General features: G+C 37.7%; 1 protein-coding gene across 2 annotated transcripts; it reads right to left on the bottom strand.

The window, feature by feature from the left end:
• Positions 1 to 467: 467 nt before the first annotated feature.
• On the bottom strand, positions 468 to 21747 carry CWC25 (CWC25 spliceosome associated protein homolog). 2 transcript variants are annotated; one of them, XM_051994646.1, is made up of 10 exons: positions 21579 to 21747; positions 16699 to 16871; positions 12685 to 12921; positions 11613 to 11682; positions 8431 to 8558; positions 7608 to 7671; positions 6900 to 7090; positions 6347 to 6445; positions 2108 to 2269; positions 468 to 1569 (listed from the first exon to the last, which is right to left on the bottom strand). In XM_051994646.1, the coding sequence occupies exons 1-10, from the start codon at positions 21594 to 21596 to the stop codon at positions 1455 to 1457; spliced, it is 1257 nt and encodes a 418-aa protein (XP_051850606.1). In that variant the 5' UTR covers positions 21597 to 21747; the 3' UTR covers positions 468 to 1454. The 2 variants fall into 2 exon arrangements, with proteins under 2 accessions (XP_051850606.1, XP_051850608.1); XM_051994648.1 differs by lacking the exon at positions 468 to 1569 and adding an exon at positions 3684 to 3732 and having other exon boundaries at positions 2182 to 3497; positions 21579 to 21746.
• Between the last annotated feature and the right edge of the window lie 1066 nt (positions 21748 to 22813).

The following is a 22813-nucleotide window of genomic DNA, read 5'->3' as shown; positions in this document are numbered from 1 at the left end:
ATTATTAAATAAAAATTTAAAAAAAAAAAAGAAGATAGTTGTTATAGCCAATGTATAAATAAATTGAACTTAATTAAACTATCAGGATAAAAGTAAAGGAAAATTCCTGCTTTGGATGAAAAATGCCTTGGAAAAACTTCAGATCCTGACGTAGTACTAGATATGGAATGAGAAGGTTAAGGTTCCAGTGTCCATTCTTGCCACTTACTGTGGGCCTCATTTGTACAATGAGGAGGTGGGGCAGGCAGACCAGATGACATTTAAATCTCTCCAGCTGTTAATTCTATGATACTTTACTGACACTTGAAATACACTGGTCAAAAGATAAGGGGGAAAAAGACATGGGGAATTAATTCATTTGGTACCTTTAAGTTTCACTGTTATTTTCTTTTAGCTGACAGCAATGTTTAAACAATGTTTAAACAACACCAACAATGTGCCAACACAACCATAAAGGGAACACGAAATAAAAAAAAAACAACACCACAATTTCTATTTTATTTTCTTTTAAAAGCTAGGAGGCATGTTGGCAGTTTGGTTGTATCTCTGGAACCATAAAATCACATCCAGAGACACAAAGTAATCCATCTATAAATGGGTTAAGGCGCTATGAGAAGTGGTTAAACCATCCCAGCTACACAGAAAAGAAAGCTGCCCTGTGTGACAGGATTATTTGGTATCCACAGTTCAATATGTAATAATATATCAAAAGTCATTTCTCAAACAGGATGTTTAGACAAAAATAACTTTAAAAAGAACTATTAAAAATTATACATTTGTACATATAAACATTAAACTGTTGTAAATTATTAAAGACCAAATTCTTTAACAGTTCATTTGGTGCTTTTAAGTACTGTTTCTCCACCTTTTGGGATTTCCTCCCTGAATTCCCTTTTTCTTTCTTTGGCTCTTCCCAATTTGGCACTGATAAGTCTAAAATTAACTTTCAAGACATTTTGTAACAGAAATCAGGAACACTGATTCTATCCTTTGATTTGCTACTTAGCTGAAAAGGTTCAAGAGTGATTTTTAAAGGGTGAGAGATTTTTTTTTAAAGGTTCAGTCTCTATTGAAAGGGAATAGATCTGATGGAAAAGGCAGACTCAGAGTGAATTACAGGACCATGGTCAGTACCATGAATAGCGATACAAATTGGCAGGAATCTCTAGAAGCACTGAAACAAAGATAGGCACCTCTTAAGAAAATTGCAAAACCCCAACTCTGTCATATACACTAAAGGAGGCAGCCAAGGTACTGACTCGATATTGTATACAATAGGGCCTCCTCCCTATTTTGTGAGGGGTGTTAGCTGTTCTCATAAAAGACAAGAATGACTGAGCAGTGGCCATCTGACATCCCTGGAAGTCCTCTCAACTCTTTTAAAGAGGATTGTTTAAGGAGCCAGTAGCATCCTTGGAAAACTCAGGATAATCAGCATAAGAACCACGTGAGCTTCATCTCTTCATGAAGTTCTTTTCCAAAGCAGCTGAAGTTCTCTGCAGGGAATAGATGTTGCGCTTGACCCTATCCTCTAAGGAGGAGGTGGACGTACTTTCTAACTTCAACTGGCTGTGGAGGAGTTGAAAGAGAAAAGTCAAAAACATCCTTTCTAAATGACCAATTCTCCAGCTGGGTCATGATAAGAAACAAGATCCTGGCTACTATAAATTAAACAGACTTTTTAAAAAGCCCACACATAACTTTCAACATTCCATCTGGAACTACATACAATTGGGGGAAGCAGATTTTTTTTTTCTTCCTACAAGTATCCATAAGAGAAAATTTATCTATTGTAGTAAGGCAAAGGAAGGGCCTCCTAGAAAGATTCCTAAGCCAAGAAATCCCCAAATTTAAAAGGAGGGCTAGAGTATCAATGATGTATTTAGAAACCTCTTTTTGGAAACCTATCTTCTATCCACAACAAAATCAAAAACATCCCACTATCTTGCCGGACACTGAACCTTTACCAACGGTGGTCTGGAATTTGAGAACCAGGAGCTGAAGCTTTTTTTCAGAGCCATGACAGAGCTCTCCTCTACTCCCCCCATTACAAGAACTATGATCTAATAGTCTGGCAGGGGGCAGGGCTGGAAACAAGTTTACTTACTGGATGAATTTCCCATCCCGAGAGTCCAATTTCTCCAACTTCCGTTCTCTTTCATCTTCCTTTTCGTGCCTCTTAAGTATGTTCAACCTCTCTTCCTCCCGCCACCTGGCATTCTCCATCATTTCTTGCCGTTTTCGCTCTAGTTCCTCTGCTGAGAGTTTTCTGTGAACATAAACCCCTCCACATCTATCTTTTCCCAGCTGGGAACAATCTCATATATGGAAGAAAAAGCCAGTTCTGTATAAGCAGTGGGTTCTCTTAGTAACCACACCTCACACTCAGATTGTTTGACACTTCTTTTTCTCCCTCTAATCCTTAGATTAGATCCTTAATCTAAGAAAGCCAATGATGAAGATCTAGAAAGCATAGCACCCTTGACCATCCAGAATCAAATAAAAGATTTTTAAGAGTCACTGAGACACATCAATTATCAATAGATCCCATGCTCACAGTTATAATGTAGTGGTTAGCATAGTGTTCTGGACATACTAAACACACAAGTATTTGCTGAACAAATGAACTTCTCAAAATTGATTTTGTTTTTAGCCACAAAGCAAGTCTGACAATGGTTGAGAATCTGGAGACAAGACACTATTTAGAACTAAATTAGAAACCATAGTGGCTTGGGAATTTCAACTTAATTCCTTATGAAAATGACAGTTATCCCTGTCATTCTACATTCCAAATCACAGACTATTCTTTCTAGTATTCTCAAGAAGCAAATTGGAAAATAGGGCACGCTAAGTGGTGTAGTGAATAGAGCGCTGGCCTAGAGTCAGGAGGCCATGAATACAAATCTGGCCTCAGACACTTAATGCTTACTAGTTGTGTGACCCTGAGCAAGTCACTTAACTCCAATTGTTTGGGGAAGAGGCAGAAGAGAAGCAAAGAAGAAAAGCCATTTCAAAGAGATCAAATACTCTGTTTAATAAAGTCTGGAGTTTCAGTAATCTAGTATTACAAGGAAAGGGTTTATTTATACTTTGGACAGTAGAGAAAGAACAGCAGGCTTAAAGTCAGTGGTCCTGGATTCTAGTTTCAGTTCTATCACTTAACTACTGTGTCACACCTTAGGTAAAGCACTTTTATCTACGTTTTATCTAGTACTCAGAGTTGCTATAATTAAAATTTAAGTTTTGAACTGAAGCAATCTTCATTTGTCTGAGGAAAAAAATGCACTCACAGAATCGTTAGAGTTGAAAGGACTAGCTGTCCATCTAACTTTTTAATGATACCAAATACATATCCTACAGAATAGTTAAAGGAAGGCCAACAGACAAATCCTCCTGAGTCTTTTACTAGAACTTCACAAAGGGCAATGGTGTAAACTCCAATTACATTAGGAAGGCTTCCAAGAACATTTCTAACTCTCCACAGCTCCCAAGATGGTCTGAGTGATATAAACACAAGAGATAGTGTTATGAAAGGTTGAATTCAATTATTTTCTTCTCTACACCTGCCTCTCATACAAACTTCCCTTTTTCTGTTGAGAATACATCATTCTGACAACATACCAAATTTGTGGGATGCAGCCAAAGCGGTTATTAGGGAAAATTTTATATCTTTAGATGCTTACTTGCATAGAGAAAGTGAAGATCAACGAATTGGGCTTGCAACTAAAAAAGCTAGAAAAAGAACAGATTAAAAACCTCCAATTAAATACCAAATTTGAAATTCTGAAAATAAAAAAGGAGATTAATAAAACTGAAAGAAAACTATTGAATTAATAAATAAAACTAAGAGTTGGTTTTATGAAAAAAAAAAAACCCAACAAAATAGATAAACCTTTAGTTAATTTGATTAGAAAAAGGAAAGAAAATCAAATTGTTAGTCTCAAAAATGAAAAGGGAGAACTTTTGAGGAAATTAGAGCAATAATTAGAAGCTATTTTGCCCAACTATATGTCAATAAATTTGATAACCTGAGTGAAATGGAGGAATACCTACAAAAATATAGATTGCCCAGATTAACAGAAGAGGAAATAAATTATTTAAATAATCTTATTTTAGAGAATACATCATTCTAGTCATTCAGATTTAATACTTCACAGTCATCCTTGATTCTTCAAATCTCCTCCCAGAAGCCATCAGTTGCCAAGACCTTTATTCAGGCCCTTATCCACAACCACAGACTACTTCAATAGCCTCTTAATTGGATTTCTTGTTTCCATTTTCTTCCCACTGTCCCACCCCTTACCTCCAATTTAGACTCCATCCAGCTATCAAAATAATATTTCTAAACACCAGTGTGAATATATCACCTCCTTGCTCAAGAAATATTTCAATGACTCCCCATTGCCTCTAGCATATAATACAACCATTATTTAAGGATGAAAAGTCTCACAATCTAAACCAACCAATTTTTCCCAAATAATTTCCCATTAGTCCTCCCTCATGCACCTTGTACCTCATCATTTTCTCCAAGTTTTCCTATGATTTCCTATTTGACAAAACACTCTTCTCAGTCCCTCCTATGACCCTGTTGACTATCTAGATGACACAGTAAGTCTTATTCTTTCATAATCCCTCTTCCCTCCTTTCTGCCTCAAACTCAGTTTCCTCTGATGGATCTTCATCCATGCCCTCCTCCTATCCCTCTCCACCCCTAACAGTAGCTCTTATCTCTGGGTTATGTATAAAGCTCTCTTCTTATGCCCCTTACATGGTGACTTCTCTCACGGGTTTATTTGTCACTGCTATGCAGATGATAATTCCCCAAGTTATATCATTAGTATAGTTTCTCTGCTGAGCTCTAATCCTGTATCAGTAAATATCTAATGAATATTCTGAACTGAATGTTGCACAAGTCTTTCAAACTCAACTTTTTTTCCCTTAAATTCCTTTTCCTTTAAAAACCGTTATTTTCACCTTAAATTCACCATTCATCCTAACTTCCTTGGTGTTAAAACCTCTACAGCTTTCTCATTTTAAGGATGGGTCCTCATCCCCTCTTGACTAAATCTCTAATAGTTCAACATGAGATCTTCTGCCTCCAGCCTTTCTAATTCATCTGTCACAAAGCTGCCAAAATGATACTTCTCAAGCCTGACCAACCACTCCACTGATCAAACTCCCAGGGTTTCCTATCACTTCCAGCATCAAATTAAAATTCCTATTTGGCATTTAAAGGATCTCAACCTGACTCAAAGCATTATTCCCCTTCACATATCTTATGGTTCTTCTAACTGAGCATTTCCTTGGACCAAGTCCCATCTCTCATCCTTACCCATTTGTAGGTGCTGTTCACCATTCTGGTACTGAACTTCCCCCACACTTCTGCCTCTTAGAATCCTTACAATGAAATATCATCCCTCATAAGGCATTCCTTACTTGAACTCCATTAGTATTCCAATTACATTCAGACGACACACAAGTTATCAATTTATGGACATACTGATATGTGTATATGATGTTTTCCCCAAAAAAGAATGCAAGTTTATTGAAGGCAGGGACTGTTTAATTTTTTTCTTTGTATCCTAAGTGCCCGGCACATAAATTTTTTTTTATTGGCACATAAAAATTTAACAAATGTTTAATCAACTGACTGAAGCCACACTTGCCCATTAGCTATTTGACAGATCATATGCAGAAATCCAGCTCCTCTCTCTGTGCTTTGTACAGGCTGTTCCCCATGCTCAGAATGCACTTCCTCCTATCTCTGCTTCAGAGAATTTTAAATTTTTTTTATTTAAATTTTTTAATTTTTAATTTAATAATTTAATTTTAATTCTCATTTCAGATGCTATATTCTACAGGAAGAATTCCCTGATTCTTCTAGTCAGTAGTTGTCCCTTCATTTCCAAATTACCTTGAATTTATTTAAGTTTCTATGTTATATCCTGTGACTCTACTTCTCCTTTCAGGCAAAGACTTTTTCTTTTGGTCTAAGGACCCCCCAGGATCTTCAATTATCCTTCCTTCATGATAATACATCAGGTGATATCTACATTCTTCTACAAAGTATTATCTGTTTTATGACTCTACTTTTCTGGCATCAAAGTTTCATTGATTTTTGGCTAGTATTTCAAGACACAAAATTTCTAAAAAAAAAAAAAGTTTGGTCATGAACATCTCTATGGGGCATAAGTTATTGGAGACAACAGAAAGAAAAAAAATCCATAAAATAACTTACCAGGAAAAAAGTATATTAAATAAGATAAGATCTTTCTAGTCTAGCCTATGCTACTCTTGGACTCACACCTCAAGATTTTGGAGCTACCCTATTAAACACTCCACTTACCTGGTATAACCTGAAGCATGTCGCCTTTGATAACCTTCCTTTTTTGGAGAAGGGCTCTTAGTTCGGCCTCTTTCTTTCCTGTTTACTTTGGAATTATGCCTGTGATCAAGGAAAGAGTTTTTTCAGCAAAGGGGCCTAACTTCATGTGTCTGAAACCCTTGGGAGAAGAGTTATAATGCAGAACAGTAAGACAGCTGCTAGGGGGAAGGGAGGAGTCACTCAGGGAGAGAAGAGATAGGAAGAAGGAAGGACAGTGTCTTAAAGAGAAAGCTACAGGGAATACAAAGATGATAAAAGATACCATTTAACCCAACTTTTAAAGTACACTGGAACATAGTATGTACCTATAAATCAATGGTTTCTCCAATTTCTACATCCATAGGCAAGAAGGAAAGTTAAATGTAACAAAAATAGTATCTAAGAGACAAGTATCTATGAAAGTGCAGGGGAAACAATAAGGCATATAGATACTGCTAACTGAAATCAAGTGTTCTGTAGTGAGTCACTTGTGCATCCTTCCTAGAGTTATTTCCCCATTAATTGATACACTTACTGTCTACTATGTTTAGGGGACCGTGACCTCCTGTGAGTCTCAGCATCCCACGTGCCTTTCCTGCTGGGGTGTTTTGGAGGCGAATGGGAGGGGCTTCGTGACCTAGAATAATAATTCTTGACCCTATGTGCTCCCCCATCTTCAACAGCCAGAGGTCCTGGTAGTCTCCGATCATGGTCAGTGTCTTTAATCTACAAAGAACATAAAGCAGAAGAGCTATTTAGACACCTGCATTTTAAGAGTCCAGTGATCCTGAGGAAAAAATGACCACCAATGTCACACAAAGAGATATCAGGAGCATATCATCTTATCTTTACAGTACTATGTTCAAGGAAGGTATAGCCATATGAATATAGGAATAACATCACCTAAAAAGCAACCCTCAAACATTATCCATTTAACCACATTACTTCCTTTCTTAACTCTCTCCTATCCAGATCTAAGGCAAGGGATGCAGAGAGTAATGAGAAATGAGGAATCTCAAATCACAGCCTTGACATTTTAGCATGTAATTCATGGGGCTGTCCTTTTCTCTCAAGAGACATAAGTATATGATGGAGAAAGAAACAGTTGCTCCTCAAGGGTAACTGACCTGAATATGTAAGTATCTTATTATCTTTCATAAGTATCAGATGCTAAAAAATGCTCAATGCCACTTGAACAAAACAGCCATGCTGGCATTACTATGGGGAGAGTGCAGGTACCTACCTGTAAGCCATAACCTGGAATTTTGGGTAAAGCAGGAGGAGGACTTGCCATCTTCTTTTGAGACCTAAGAAGAAATTTAAAGGCAAAAAAGAATACAAACAACTGTGTGAGGGAGGAGATATAGAAAGCAGTTTAATCTCAAGTGCTCAAACACACTTCCTGCCCCCTCCACGGCCTTCCCACCTCCCCTTTATTACTTGGGAGTGTGTTTCCCTATTTGGGTTTTCTTGGCTGGGAAGATGCATCAGTGCAATTTTGTTTTTCCTGTGAAAAATCGTGGGCCTGGCTCGACAGCCCCAACCCCCACTGGAGCTCTTTCTTCCAATCTTGTGCTGCTATTCTGGAGGCTGACAGTGAGTCAGAGGCAGAGGTGCCTGCTGCTATTCTTATGGGGGAAGAGAGACAGAGTGGGCAAGAATGGGTGGATAAATGGAAAGAAAAGAACAGAAATAAGGTCAGATAAGTAAAGCAGCTTTGAAAGCTACAGGTGGATTGTATCATAAACTTAAAAGTAAAAATAGCACATGTACAGTTTCATGTACAATCCTCTTTTCCTATACTAAGTATATGCAAACAGCCATTCTATTTGACATCTAATGTCAGAATAAAAATTTCTTTAATGACTGGATGAGTCTATTTAAAAGAACAAAGCCTGACAAACCCATTTCTATCCTGTAAGAATCAGAAGCTGAAAGATCTCGAGTCAGATAATGAGATGTTTTTTCTGACAAAAGGTCACTAAGACCAAGTCAACCTCTCCAGGCCCAGCATGCTACCCAGTGACATATGACCTAATGGGGCACCAAACACCCCCTCCAAGCACCTTCCACGGCTCCGCTCTTCCTCACTGCCAGAGCGATCACTGCTGGAACTTCGATGCTTGTGCTTCTTATGTTTTTTTTTCTTTTCCTTCTTCTTCTTCTTCTCCTTCTTTTCTAGGCTCATTTGCAACTAGAAAATTTGCAAAGCATAATGATGATTTTGCTCCACCTTTTTATTCCTGACTCCTTCCTATGGAATCTTTTTCCAGTACTGTGCACCAACCCCTTTTTCCCCCACCACACTCAGGCAATCTGCCATGTGAGGGAATAGGCACCAAACTATCAACAGAACTAATACAACATTTATAAAATACCTACTATGTGCTGAGCCTATGCTAGACTCTTAGAAAGATGAAAAATGTTCTTGCTTTCATTCTATTAAATGCATAGCTTTGTAACTGTCAGCAAGATGGATTATCAGAGTTTCGTGCCTTCTAGAAGTTTCCATTTTAAGCTAAGAACATGCTACCTTCGTTTAAGAGTTATTACTGCTATTCAACAGAGTGGGCTCTCATCAGCTAAGAACAGTAAATCTTCAATTACCAAGTACTCTTTAAATGATACTGGGGCAAAAAAAAAAAAAAAATTCATCATATTCTGTGGCCAAACCTGGTGATGAAATTCAACTAAACTGGACCTCAAAAAAAAAAGGGGGAGGACTTAAAAGTTCATCCTCAAAGCCTTTTCAGTCTATTAGGGTCAGCCACAGGCAGCACACTTTCCTTTGTTGTACAGCCTTTAGTGTGCCTCCATAGCACATTGAGGTATCAGAGCTGGACATTAGTGGAGAAAGAGGTCCAATTTATAAAGTGCTTTACAAAATACATCTTTCCTAAGTCAAAAGTAGCAAATAACATTTTATAAGATGAAGAAACTCTGGGCAGATTGGAGCTGCAGTGGCTAGAGTATCAGCCATGGAATCAGGAGACACTTAGTTCAAATCCAGCCTCACGCTGGGCAAGTCACGCAAGTCATGTAACCTCAACTGCCTCAAAACAAACAAACAAATAAACAAAAACTCAAGATGAGGAAGTTGAATCTGTAGAAGACTGCAACTTACCCAGAGCCATGGGAATAGAATCAGATTTTCTGAATCCTAGCTCAATGCTCTCCTAATGCTGCCTCATAAGTACAAGATGGGGGAGATACTGATAGATGTTACTGTTCTGAATAAAGCTGGGAGATGGGAGAGTTAGTGGATTGCAAGCCTCTATGTGAATCAGCAGTGCAATGTGGCAGTCAAAAAAAGCATTTCATTTTTGGGCTACCTTAAAAGGGACCTAACTACAAGAAATAAAGGTTATCACATGCAGAAGGGAGTCAACTTGTTCCATTTAGTTAGTCCCGAAGGGCAGGGCAAGGAACAATAGGTGGAAGTAGCAAAGAAGCCAATTTAGGCTGGATGTCAGGATAACTCCCTAATAAGAGCAGCCCAATAATGGAACAGGCAACCTAAGAGGTCACAAGATCCCCCTCCATGGAAGGTTTCCAACAGCGACTGGAGAACCTAGGAATTTTTTCAATCAAAGTTAGATTAGATGCAACAATGCCTTGCAAATTTCCAATTCTGTCTGATTCTGCCTGAGGCTAGGTAGCACTGGAAGTGGAAGAGGGTTGAGGGTTCTGTCAAAAAATTCAGCTAAAGGCTTTGATCTGCTGGGGGGGAAAACAGCATGAGAAGCTGGAAAGCACAGTAAAATATAGGCTTCCTCTTATCCTAAGGAAATTATGCCACACAAGTGTGGCCCTCCCCCAAAAAATAATCATGTTTCACTAAAAATATGTACACACACACACACACACACACACACACACACACACTAAAAAAAAAAAAAAAAACTCATAAAAATACAATGAACTCAAAGCACACACCCTGCTTTCTTTTTAACAAATGGCAAACAACTGAAATGAAAGACAGCATGCAGTATTAGTACAGATCACTCAGATGGTTATAGTAGGCTTGTTGTGACTGTTGAAGTTTGTAGGTTTTGGTGAAATGCAAGGTATCTAATTAAAAATATAATCACTCTGTGGCTCTCTTCAATGAGATGATCCAAATCAGTTCCAATTGTTCAGTAATGAAGAGAACCAGCTACACCCAGAGAGAGGACTATGGAAAATGAGCGTGGACTACAACATAGCATTTTCACTCCTTCTGTTATTATCCACTTGCACTTTTGTTTTCCTTCTCAGGTTATTTTTACCTTATTTCTAAATCTAATTTTTCTTGTGCAGCAAAATACTTGTATAAATATGTATACATATATTGGATTTAACATATATTTTAACATATTTAACATGTATGGGACTACCTGCCATCTAAGGGGGGGGAGGGGAAGGAGGAGAAAAGTTAGAACAGAAGATTTTGCAAGGGTCAATGCTTAAAAATTACCCATGCATATGTCTTATAAATAAAAAGTTATAATAAAAAATAAAATAAAAAAATATAGTCACTGAAATATATTTTCTATAAGAAAGAAACATTCAAAGAGACTGAACTAGGAGGCCTCTGAGGTCTCCTCCAGACCTAGATCATAAATCTTACTTTGGTCAAGAGTAAGAATAGGGTATATTTTTTCATAAAATACGCTGTAACCCATCCAAACTGGTCTTCTCATTGTTCTTCATGTGATACTTACCTCCCATCTTTATGCATAGAATGCATTCTCTCCTCAGCTCAGCCTCAAAGGGCACTTCTTTCTTCCTTCAAGATTAAGCTCAAGCATCATCATTTCCTTTCTTATTATTGCCCACTCTGGTGCTCTCCTTCACAAACTACCTTGTAATTTTTTTTTTAAAGGCCTGAAATCAGGGTTAAGTGACTTGCCCAGAATCACAAAACTATTAAGTGACTGAGGCTGGATTTGAACTCAGGACTTCCTGACTCCAGGAGATCCAGTACTTCATTCACCAAACCACCTAGCTGCCTTCCAAACTCTTGCATTTAACCATTTGTTGGTATTCTCATATTTATTCTGTCTATACTTATATATGTCCTTGTTATTTCTCTAACCTTCCCATTAGAACATAATCTGCTAACAAGTAAAGAATATTTCATTTATGATACAGAAACATAGAGCCTTGTATAATGACCAACATAGAGAAGGCTTTTAATAAATATTTGTTAATTGATTGAGTTTTGGGATCTTCTAGTTTTGGAATCCTTATAATATGCAATACTCACCAATTCTTTAATTTTCTTCATTTTCACTGGATTATTCAAGACTTCTCTCTTTTTCTCTTCTTCCTTCTTTCTGAAAGCAAATTTTAAAAATAAAATCACAGATATATCTTTTTTCAAAGGGGATTAAATGATTCTCTAAATGTATTTTTTTGAGTACACAAATTCATTCAACTTCCCTATAGAAATCTTTATGGCAGTGCTAAAATCAGAGACCTTCCCCAAAGCTGCAGATGTCATTATCTTTAGAAGGTATGATTTTCCTCTTTCCTGCTGACAATCAGCTCATTTTCTTGCCTCCTATAAGAAGAACTCAATGCTTAAAATTATCTTAGAAATTGATCAAGCAAAGGACTGTTAATCCTGAATTGGAATGCTCTGCTCTTCTTTCCCTTCCTTCCCTTTGGCTAAAATAAGTGGGGAAACCTTTAAGGAATTTAAGGCAAATTCCCTATAAAGAAATCAAGTCTATACTATCAGTAAAGATGACTAAGAACCACATTTTCTACATTTCTCTAGCAAAAGAGTGAGATATGAGAAGCACAAGAGTCCCAGGGTCTAGTTTATTCCTCCCCTGTCTGCAGGCTAGAGGATCCTAGCATTCAGAGGACACACAGTAGGTCAGCAGTTCTGTTGGATATGAACAATTTATAATCTAGTAAAGATAGCAACATTTTCTTTTCCTCACCTTGGTTTCAATAGTTAATCTAGGAATGAACTTCTCTGCTCATTCATTCCTCTTACCCCAAGCCCCAGATCCTTTGGAGGTTGCCAGTTTTCCTTTAGTCTGAGCTTGAAACCACATTTACAACAAAGAGACTAAGATTAGGAAAACAAATCTGGGTCAAACTATGAAATTTGCCAGTATCTCCAAGTCTGGTCAACTCAAAGAAAATCTCTTAATTGGACTTTCCTAGTACCTAGCACCTAGCCCAGTTTTAGATGTGAACGAATTCATTCAAAAGGAAAAGAAGCTAAGGAGATACCAAAACAAAGAGAGTCTACTAAATTCAATTTAGCAAAGCTTCTTAAAGTCTCAATGAATTAAGCCTCCCTTCCCAACCCAGGCTAATACCGAATGATGAAAAGTGGATCCTCCCGTATTTTGCTGGCCATGTCAAGTAGAGAATTGGCACCAGAGGGGGCAAAGATGGAGCCTGGCAGAAGTCCTGTCTCAGATGAACAACCTGCTTCTTTTTCTTCCATCTTCTCAAAAACATATTTGTCAATGGGACGTCCCATCAGGTATTCGTCACGGTTCACCATGCCACCAGGGCCCTGGTACATCCAGTCTAGTTTCTCTTCTTTTTTTCTGATTTCAAGAGGGAAAAAAAACCCACAATTATCAAAAAAATTCTCAGAAAATCATCCTTTCAATAGATCACTTTCCATGTGATCAAAGAAAGTTTAGATACCTACTAATATGTAAAAATGCATAATAGCTTATGCAAATTCTATAAATCCTTCATGCCTACAAGGTATTTCACCTTCATTACAGCATTTGTTATTAGGAATAACCTTACAGAATAAAGAAAGATAAATATTATAATATTTCTAAAGATTCAGGATCCCACTGGTATGTAGTTTACTGCTTCTGTCAATATAACAGCCTCTCTGAAGCCTAGGAGACCTAAGCAAAAGCAGCTAGTGATGTTTTGAGATAAGTAGTACACTAGGTATGGAGTCAGGAAGGCTCAGTTCAAATCCTGCCTCAAACATTTTTACTGGCTGTGTGACCTACAGATATTAACCTCTCTGAGCTTCAATTTTGAAGAGTGAGAGTGGGACTCAGTGGCCTCCAAGGTCCTTCCCAATTCTTAAGGAAATGATGTATAAACTGATGTGCTAAAAAGAAAAAAAATATATCACTTTCTGGTGATGGCTTTCTTCAATTAAACTCCAAGCTGGAGTCCAAACTCAAGTCTTATGATTATCTGTGTAATGCATTTTTAATAGTGCCAGGAGTGAACTCCTATAGCAGTTGTCAAGAGCAGTACTCAATCAAGAAGCTCCTCTGATTAATACATACAGAACTACACTAAATGATTTGATACAGACTAAGCGCTTTAGGAATTCAAAGACGGGAGAGTTCAGGGAAAGTCAAGAGTAGCCAGGGAAGGTACTCAGAAGTGTCAAGATTTAAGCAGATAGAATCTTTTGAAGGAAAAGCAAAATGTGGAAACTGAATGGAGAAAAGGAATGAAAGACAGTGATAAACCAAAAAATCCAAGATTGTGAGAATGGTAATGCCATTGATAAGCAGCAAGTCTTGAAGGTAGATTCATGATTTGATTTTATACATGCTGAATTTGAGGTGACAGCAAAACAGCCAACTATAAATGTCCAAAAGACCTTAAGGAAACATCCATCCTTAAGGAAGGATCAGAAAAGGAAACAGATGACTGACAGACAAGGAAGGGAGATGGTATTTTTTTAATGGTGTGCTATGGGAAAATCAAATTCACCAGGCACGTCTAGGGAAATAAGGGATAGATCATTGCCTTTGCTGTTTTCTGTAGCTTGATATGGTCTTAAAATCATTTTTCCTAGCTCCTTAAGGAAAACATGGTACCTGCTATAAGGAAAAATTGTCTCATCACCAAAAATAAAATAATCATGAAAATAAAGATGGTGATAGATAATGATGCTAACCACTCTGCTTATATTGAGAGATGAACTTTATACATGAACTGCCCATCTTTAAATGAATTGTCACTTTATTAAGTGACCATAATACCACACAAGTAAAGCTGATAGACAAGGACTCTGCCTTCGTGAGCCAAAGGATACAAAAAAAAAACCCAATCAGCACAAAGAACAGAGAATACAGACTGCATTTAATGGGTCTATGATTAAAGGTCATCAAGTATATAAAAGACCATCACCTTTCCCCCACTACTGGGGGCAGAATAAATGGGGAAAAAACTAGCATTTTTAAGTAATCTTATAAAACATTCAATTCCAGAAAGCTCATTTACATAGAAAACTCATTGATTAGTCATCCATTATTTCCGACTGAATATAATACAGATAAAAGTGGTTTGCTAAATACTTTTTAAAAAATGCTTTCTTCTGCAAGTTTTAGAAGATAGAGGAATATAAGATAAAATAAGTAGCTTTTTCAAAGGATTCAGAAAATCAAGAACTATTAAAATGTGGCTTTGACTTCTCGATCCAGTACTTATTGTATGTAAAAAGTCTACTAATGTTCACTATACACTATACACTATCGAGAACTTTTATTTGGAGGGCTTAAATTTTCAGTAACTCATTTATATTTCAGTTTTTAGTTTTTCTCCCTCACCCATCATTTTGATTTACTGTGTCTTTCCTGTATTTCAGAAATGTCAACTCCATGAAGCAATAGAAGCAGCACTGGACCTGAGTGAGAAAACCTGAGTTCAAATCTAATTTTTGCTCTAATATTTACTACCTCTGTTGTCTGTTGTCAATAGACAAGTCATTTAAACTCCTATGAAACTCAGTTTTCTCATCTGTAAAATGAGGATAGTAGACTAAATGGCCTCTAAGATCTCTTCCAAATATAGCTATGATCATGATAGTATAGTTACGATAGAACAGATGACTGACTCTCTACCACAAACCTAGAAAGTTACTTATGGTTTTACTTTTAAAATTAAATTATATGATTGTGTTTTTCATACATCATGTTCTCCTTCCAACATTATAGAGTATAACAGTAGATAACATTGCCCTAATTTTACTCAATAGAAAACTCTATCCAAGACTACAAAACTTTTAAATATTTTTAATGCATATTGATGTACTGATAGTAGGAGAAATACTACTGAAATCTAAGGTTTTGAATTCCAGGCCATTTCCCATTCCATGGCATCACACTGATTCCTTTTTAATATGAACTTACATTCTGTTGGTGAATCTATAAATTGGTTTTACCTTTCTGGAAAGCAATTTAGAATATGCTCCAAAAGTTCCTAAACTATATCTTTTAATTGAAGAATACCACACCAAGTCCATACTCTAAAAAAAAATATGAAAGAAAGAGGGAAAAGACTCATATATATAAAAATAGAGGCAGCTAGGTGGTGCAGTGGACAGAGCACCAGCCCTGAAGTCAGGAGGACCTGAATTCAAATTTGATCTCTAAGATACTTAACACTTCCTAGCTGTGTGTCCCTGGCAAGTCACTTAACCTGGCAAGTCTCAGCATAAATAATAGACAGACAGACAGACTGACAGACTGACAGATAGATAGATAGATAAATAAATAAATAATAGCAGCTTTTGGGGGTTGGGTCAGATCTGGAAACTAAGGAGGTACTTGGGGAATGCCCAAATATGTTATGGTATATGAATGAAATCAAATAGCATTATATTGTTAAGAAATAATAAAAGAGACAGAGTCAGAGAAATTTGGAAGACTTTCTTGAAGAACCAGAACAAATTATACAGTAACAATAATACCATAAAAACTTTAAATAATTTTTAAAAACTTAAATACTCTGATATGTACAATGACTAACCACAATTCCAGAAAACCAGTAATAAAGCATATTAGAAGTAATGGATTCAAGATACAAAATATGATCTATATTTTTTGGACATTACCAATTCAGGAATTTGTTTGGTTACACTGTACAAATTTATTACAAGCGGTTTTGTCCAGGACAATCCTAATAGACTTTGGATAGAATATGCCATCTGCATCCAGAAAAAGAACTATGAAGATTGAATGTAAATCAATACATACTACATTCATTTCTTTTTCTCGCTCTTGTTTTTTCCCTTTGGTTCTGATTTTTCTCTCCCAACATGATTAATAAAGCAATGTATTAAACATAAATTAATTTTTTTAAAGGGGGTTTTAGTTTGTTTGTTTTTTAATTAAAGGGGGAAAGAATTTTTGCTCATTAAAAAAGAATCTACCTTCCCAAAAGGCAAATTAACAGTAGGAACATGTAAGTTGTATACCTATTGTATGCATATGTACACATATGTATGCAACATATAAGAAAGAAACTAATCTGAGATGAAAATAACTTATAGGAATTGGATCCCTACCAGAAGACCCTTGTTCCAAAATTCTCAGCTAAGTTCCAACACTCACTTGACAGCTCCCACATCTTCTGCATAGCGCTGCATCTCCTCCCGTGCCCTCTCTTCCCGAAGCTCTCTCTGCAGCTCCTCGATCTTTTTCCGTTCTGCCTCATGTTTCTGCTCTGCTTTCCACACTTTCTCCACATTTCGGAGGGTCTGTGGGTGCCAGCTCTTCTTCAGATTCTATAGAGTCAATAGGGAAGAGAGCAGAAAGAACAGTCAGATATTTATTACTTCCATGCAAAGGATTTTCACATTTACATATTTAAACTTTCATCCCCAATCTCAAAATTCCTATTAGATTTTTCAAATGTCTCAGTCTCATCTAAAACAGAATTCATTATCTTTTCCCCAAAATTCTCCCGCTTTCTTAACTTCGCTATTTTTATTAAGAATACACAATCATCACAATCATTCAAGTTTGATATGTCAGCATTATCTCTAATGATTCACTTTCTCTCATACCACAAACCCAGTCATTTGCCAAATCTTATCAGGACATCTCAATACTCTCCACTTTCACAGTTGCCATCAACTTAGTTTAGGTCCTCATTATCTGTGACTGGACTATTGAGATGACTTTCTAATTGATCTCAAGTCTGCTTCAAGTCTTTTTCCCATTTTGATCCACCTTTCATATAGCTGTTCAAGTGAGTTTTGCTTAGAATTCTTCATGTCTGAACATGATCCCATTAACCCTTTCTCGGTAATTTCCAGTAGTTCCCTATTATCATCAGCAATCAAATACAGTCTTCTGTTTGCCAGTTAAAGCTCTTCGTAGCCTGTGACTTTCCTGTCTTCCCAGGTTTCTCATATGATAGTTACTCTTTTCATGAAAAGGCCTGCTTGCTGTTCCTCACATGTAACAGATTATTTCCTGCTCCCTAAGCCTGGAATCCTCTTATCTCTCTAGTTCTTCAGGACTCAGCACAAACTCCATTTTCTGCAAGAAGCCTTTCTTGGTGTTGAATCTTCCCCTCTAAGTTTATTTTCTATTCTGCAGGTAATTTTTTATTTGCATAATGTTTTCTCCCTTAAAACGGATGCCCTTTGAGGATCAGGATTGTTTTTGTTTTTGCCTTGACAGAATCTGCTCTCAGCCAGTCCCAGCCCATAATGCTTGTGGGTACAGTCCTCTCCTGCTTCCACATCCTCATACAATAGGAGATAGCAAAAATGCAAGGGATGACTTTCTGATAGTCTTAGAAAAATAAAGATTGCCCCTCCAACTTATCTGCAGAGTGTTGGATAGGGACACAAAGTTCAAGGACAGACAGAATCCTTCTCGGGCTGCCATCAAAAACTTACATGGTTTAAGACAGAGATCTAAAAATCCTATTCAATTCAACAAATACTTCCATATGCAACAAATACCAGAATGCTACAAAGATAAATAAGACAATCTTTTCCCATGGGGAACATATTTAAAACCTTTTACAAATAATTAAAATTCAAAGCAAACAGATGGTGCTTGTTTGTCCTTCTTCCTTCTCCATGAGGACCAAAACATCAGAGAAGTGATGCCATGAGCTCCTCCAGAACCTTCTGGGCCCACTGGGAAAATATAGGTCAAAACTGCAGAAGGCCCTGGATAAAACAGGAGACTTTGGCCTTTTAGGTCTTCAACAGGTCTCTGTTTGACTGAGACTACACCGATTCAGTAGCAATAGAGGCAAAGAATCTCCTTTTTCACCTCGTTCCCACTCAAAAAAAAATTCTAAATAAACAAATAAATCTGGGAGGGGAAGATCCTTAGGACTAAGAAGAAATGAATGTTATTTACATTCATCAGTGGATAGAGATCCCAACAATGATCAAAAGGGATTTGGCTTAATAGCTATAGATGGCCAAAGAGAATCAGATTGGTTTTGGTTTAAGACATGGTCCTTAAGGAAGAAATCTAGCCAGTTAACCTCAAAATATGTTGGAAGGGTTCAGAGGTGCAAAAAAAAAAAAAATGCTTTTAAGAGTATGTAGGAAACCAGGAGATCATTGTACACAATAACAATAAGATTATATGATGATCAATTCTGATGGATGTGGCTCTCTTCAACAATGAGATATTCAAATCATTTCCAATGATCTTGTGATGAAGAGAGCCATCTGCACCCAGAGAGAGGACTGTGGGAACTGAATACTGATTATAACACAGCATTCTTAATCTTTTTATTGTTTGCTTGCATTTTGTTTTCTCACTTTTTTCCTTTTTGATCTGATTTTTCTTGTATAACATGATAAATGTGGAAATATGCATAGAAGAATTGGACATGTTTAACACATATTGGATTATTTGCCTTCTGGGGAGGGAGGAGGGGAAGGGAAGGAAAAAAATTGCACATGGTTTTGCAAGGGTGAATGTTGAAAATTATCTATATATATGTTTTGAAAATAAAAGACTTTAATAATAATAATAATAATAATAATAATAAAAAGCATCTGTAGGTAAGGGTGTGATGCCTTATGTGGGGTTTACAAAGCAAACAAGACAAATCAGAAAGTACATAAAAAAGTATTAGGTCCAAGAAAAGACCTTCGTACAAATACCCAAACTAGCAAGCAGCCATTGTAATGTATATAATTTACAAAGGAAAACTGGTTTGAGTTTGTACTGGGCTAAGCTTAGCTTTCAAGGCTTCCTTTCTAATTCTTTAATAACACCACACATTTTATATTCTGCTCGGTGTATCTGCAACACAATCTCTCAAGTCTCTGGCAAGGAAGCCAAGACAATATAAGTAAGGATCAAGCAGGTGACTGATCCTAGGTTAGAAATGAACCGTCTATACTTCCTAGCACATAGCTGATGACTATTAGCCAGCAAGTACCAGCCACTCCTTACATTTCCATTCTTTTCTCTCTCTTTCCACAAATATCAATCACCTCTTAAAACCCACCTTTTCAAGCCCAACTCAAATGCCATAATAAAGCCTGCCCTGTTCCCTAAACTTAGAAACTTTCTTATCCTTGAACTTCACAAAGCTCTGTTTCCCAGGTCTTTAATAAACTTATTTATATATTCTCCCCTTCCTTACTATACTGAAAGCTCCAGGAAGGTAAGAATCATGTCCTAGCTTAACTCCTTCAAGACCTACCTAGCACAATGCTTTGCCCACAACAATAGGTTGTTTTTTTTTTAATTTGACAAAGTCTATACTTTATTGCCATACAATTTTTCCTGCTATGTGGCATGATCTTTATAGAATTTGATAAACTGACCTCCAGTGGTCTCCAGCATCTTATTTCCTTGTGATTGAAGTCCATTCATATTCTCTAGAAGAATTTAACCAATCAACTTTATACCCTTAATCCTGCAGCTTTAATTACCTAAACTCTATTATAAAGCTTAATTGGTAATATGTTTTATTTGTTCAGTGATTTTTCTATTTGAAACTCTCCAGCCATGATTTCTGCAAAGTCATTTCAATCCAAAGCCCTGTGACATTTATACTAACCATAGCATGCATGCTCTCATGGGCTAACATTAGAAAACACAGATATTCTTCCAACTCCCTGATCAGAAATTAAATGGATGGATCTGGATTGATTTAACTTTTAGTTATATTTTCTAGGGAAATATCTAGCTCGTGGTCTTTTTGTGGTTCCATCAATTCTATCTAGATGTCCTGCAGATGAAATTATAACAACTTCATAGTGTGAACAATATAACACTGAGGCTTCTTGGTGAATAAAAGAATTCTTCAGCAGTGTCTACCCTACACCATGAAAGTATACTCTTCTGGGATCTGACCTGGTGATGTCCATTTCTTTTCTTTTTTTTTTTTTTAATTTTTAAAGCTTTTTATTTTCAAAACATATGCACAGATAATTTTTCAACATTGACCCTTGCATAGCCTTGTGTTTCAGATTTTCCCCTTTCCCCCAACCTCCTCCCCTAGATGGCAAGCAATCTAATATATGCACAATAATATCAAGCAAGCCTTTAAAAAGAAAGCAGAATTTAAGGTATGTCTTAAATGTCTTAAGGTTTAAAAAGGATGTTCCATATCCTTTCAGGATCAATCAATAAATAACATTTAGAGAAAATCCTAAGAGTACTAGGGCAAAAAAAGAGAGAGAGAGAGATAAAGGGAAGTATGGGGGGTAATAAGATAGAGTAAAAAGTAAGGTATGGCTAGAATGTAAGGTGCACAGTGGGAAATAAAAACCAGGGATAGAAAATTGAGACTCTAGTCTTTTAAAGCTAAGCTAAGAAGACTGTATTTGGCGAGAAATATGTGCCTACAGAAGATCCATTTGGCACATGTGAAGGAGGGATCAAAAAGAGGGTAAGACCTGCCATGAGAGAAAAGGAGAAAGGGGAAGGAGGATGGATAACAATGGCTGAAGCCATGGGGCTCGGGCCTCAGGCTGTCCATTTCCCCTTAATGTCACCACTTCAGACTCCCTGAGATTACTTACCTTCCACCAAAGAGAAGGGTGGTCTGACTATTATGTCTCCTCTCCCTGCCCAGGGCTCCCCCGTCCCTTTAACTTTCTGGCTTCTTCACTAGATATGGCTAGCTTCACTGTTACCCATTCTCAACTAAGTCGTCCACAATCCGTAGTAGATGTTTGCATGTTACCGCCCCTCCCCCCATCTGCCGGGCAGACTTTTACCCTTCTCTGTAGCCCCGGTTAATAAAGTGCCTGGCACACAGTAAGCGCTTAATAATAAAGGCCAAACAGCCTCAGGATCCCTCTCTGCCTTCCTTCCTTTTCTCTCTTTTCTGCGCGCTGCAGCGGGGTTTAGGCCTCAGCTCCTGGGGGATGATGGGCAGAGGAAGCCAAGGTCATCGCCCTTCCTTCAGCCCCAGCATTCCTCCGTTACTATGGTTACCGAGACCCCCACGCCCTTCCCCGCCCAGCCTGCCTCGGGCTCCCTTCACTCACCAGATCTCCACCTCCCATGATGGCCTGCTCTTCTTTCAGAAAAGGCTCGGCTCAGCTCCCGGACACGGGAAGGAGGAGACTGTGTATAGAGAGACAGCCCCAAACACCTTCCCCCCGCAGTCGCCGCGGTCTTTATTATCCCCTTCTAGAGCGCCACTTCCGGGAGCGCGTCATCAGGCTGCGACGGCAGCGAGGGGCGAAGGAGGAGGGAGTGAGGGAAAGGAGAGCCCCAGACGCTAAGACGTGCGTTGCCCAGACGTCATGGCTCACTCGTTTTACGTCTTACTTTCCCCCGCCCTTTCTTTTGTCACAGGTACCAGTGCAGTCGCCGCCATTGTGTTTTGCTCCTTATGGCCATTGTCATCAAAGCCAAGCCACACCCTTTAATTCGTTATTTTAGCATATCATTACCCGATTATGGTCAGAAAATATTTCGGCCCCACCCACTCCCATAATGACAGCTCTGTGGCGTCACACTTTCTTTCTGAGATTATCCCCAGTTTATTCTATCTACATCGTGTTTGACCACAAGCTGTTTGCATGTCTCCTCCTTTAGATTCTAAATTCCGAGCTTGACATCGGGGCTTGTTTTCCCCTTTCTTTGTATCCTTGTCCTTAGCGCAGAAACTGACACATAGTAGGTGTTTGATATGTCAACTTATTTGCTTCATAAAAAGGATTTAGTTCTGTTTTATCTTCATTGTCTTTAAAATAATTCTTCTGGCCTCGAAGGGAAAGATTAATCTGTGAGGTGAATGCATTGGGGTCAAAGGAGATGCCAAAAGATTGGGGCTCCAGACCAGTGTCTCAAAAGAATTTGCAGGCCCAAACCCAATTCCAAGTCAAGGGACAAAGTTTTATAATAAACTTTATTATAATTGTAATCGCAATTGAAAAAGGCTAAGTTCCAAAAGGATTTAGCAAAGAATCAGGAGCAAGAAGAGATCACTTCTTCTTGTCACTGATTTGCTAATTTTATAGTTTAGGGGTAGAACTGAGGAGTAGTCTGGTATGCACCTTTCCATTTATCTCGGAACCTCTATTATCAGAGACCAACAATTCATCTTTTCTGGCCGTCATCAAAGTTTGTAGGACTATACTATAGTTTTCCTAAGGCCAAGAAACTTTAGGATCATTGACAGACATTGTTAGAACAATAGCACTCTAAGGTCAGGGGACCTCAGGAGTCCTGCTATATTTTTCCTACAAACTGCACCCTATCAACTTCATTGTTG

Source organism: Antechinus flavipes, chromosome 4, assembly GCF_016432865.1.
Source record: "Antechinus flavipes isolate AdamAnt ecotype Samford, QLD, Australia chromosome 4, AdamAnt_v2, whole genome shotgun sequence".
Taxonomy (NCBI): domain Eukaryota; kingdom Metazoa; phylum Chordata; class Mammalia; order Dasyuromorphia; family Dasyuridae; genus Antechinus; species Antechinus flavipes.
This window is presented reverse-complemented; position numbering and strand designations above follow the sequence as displayed.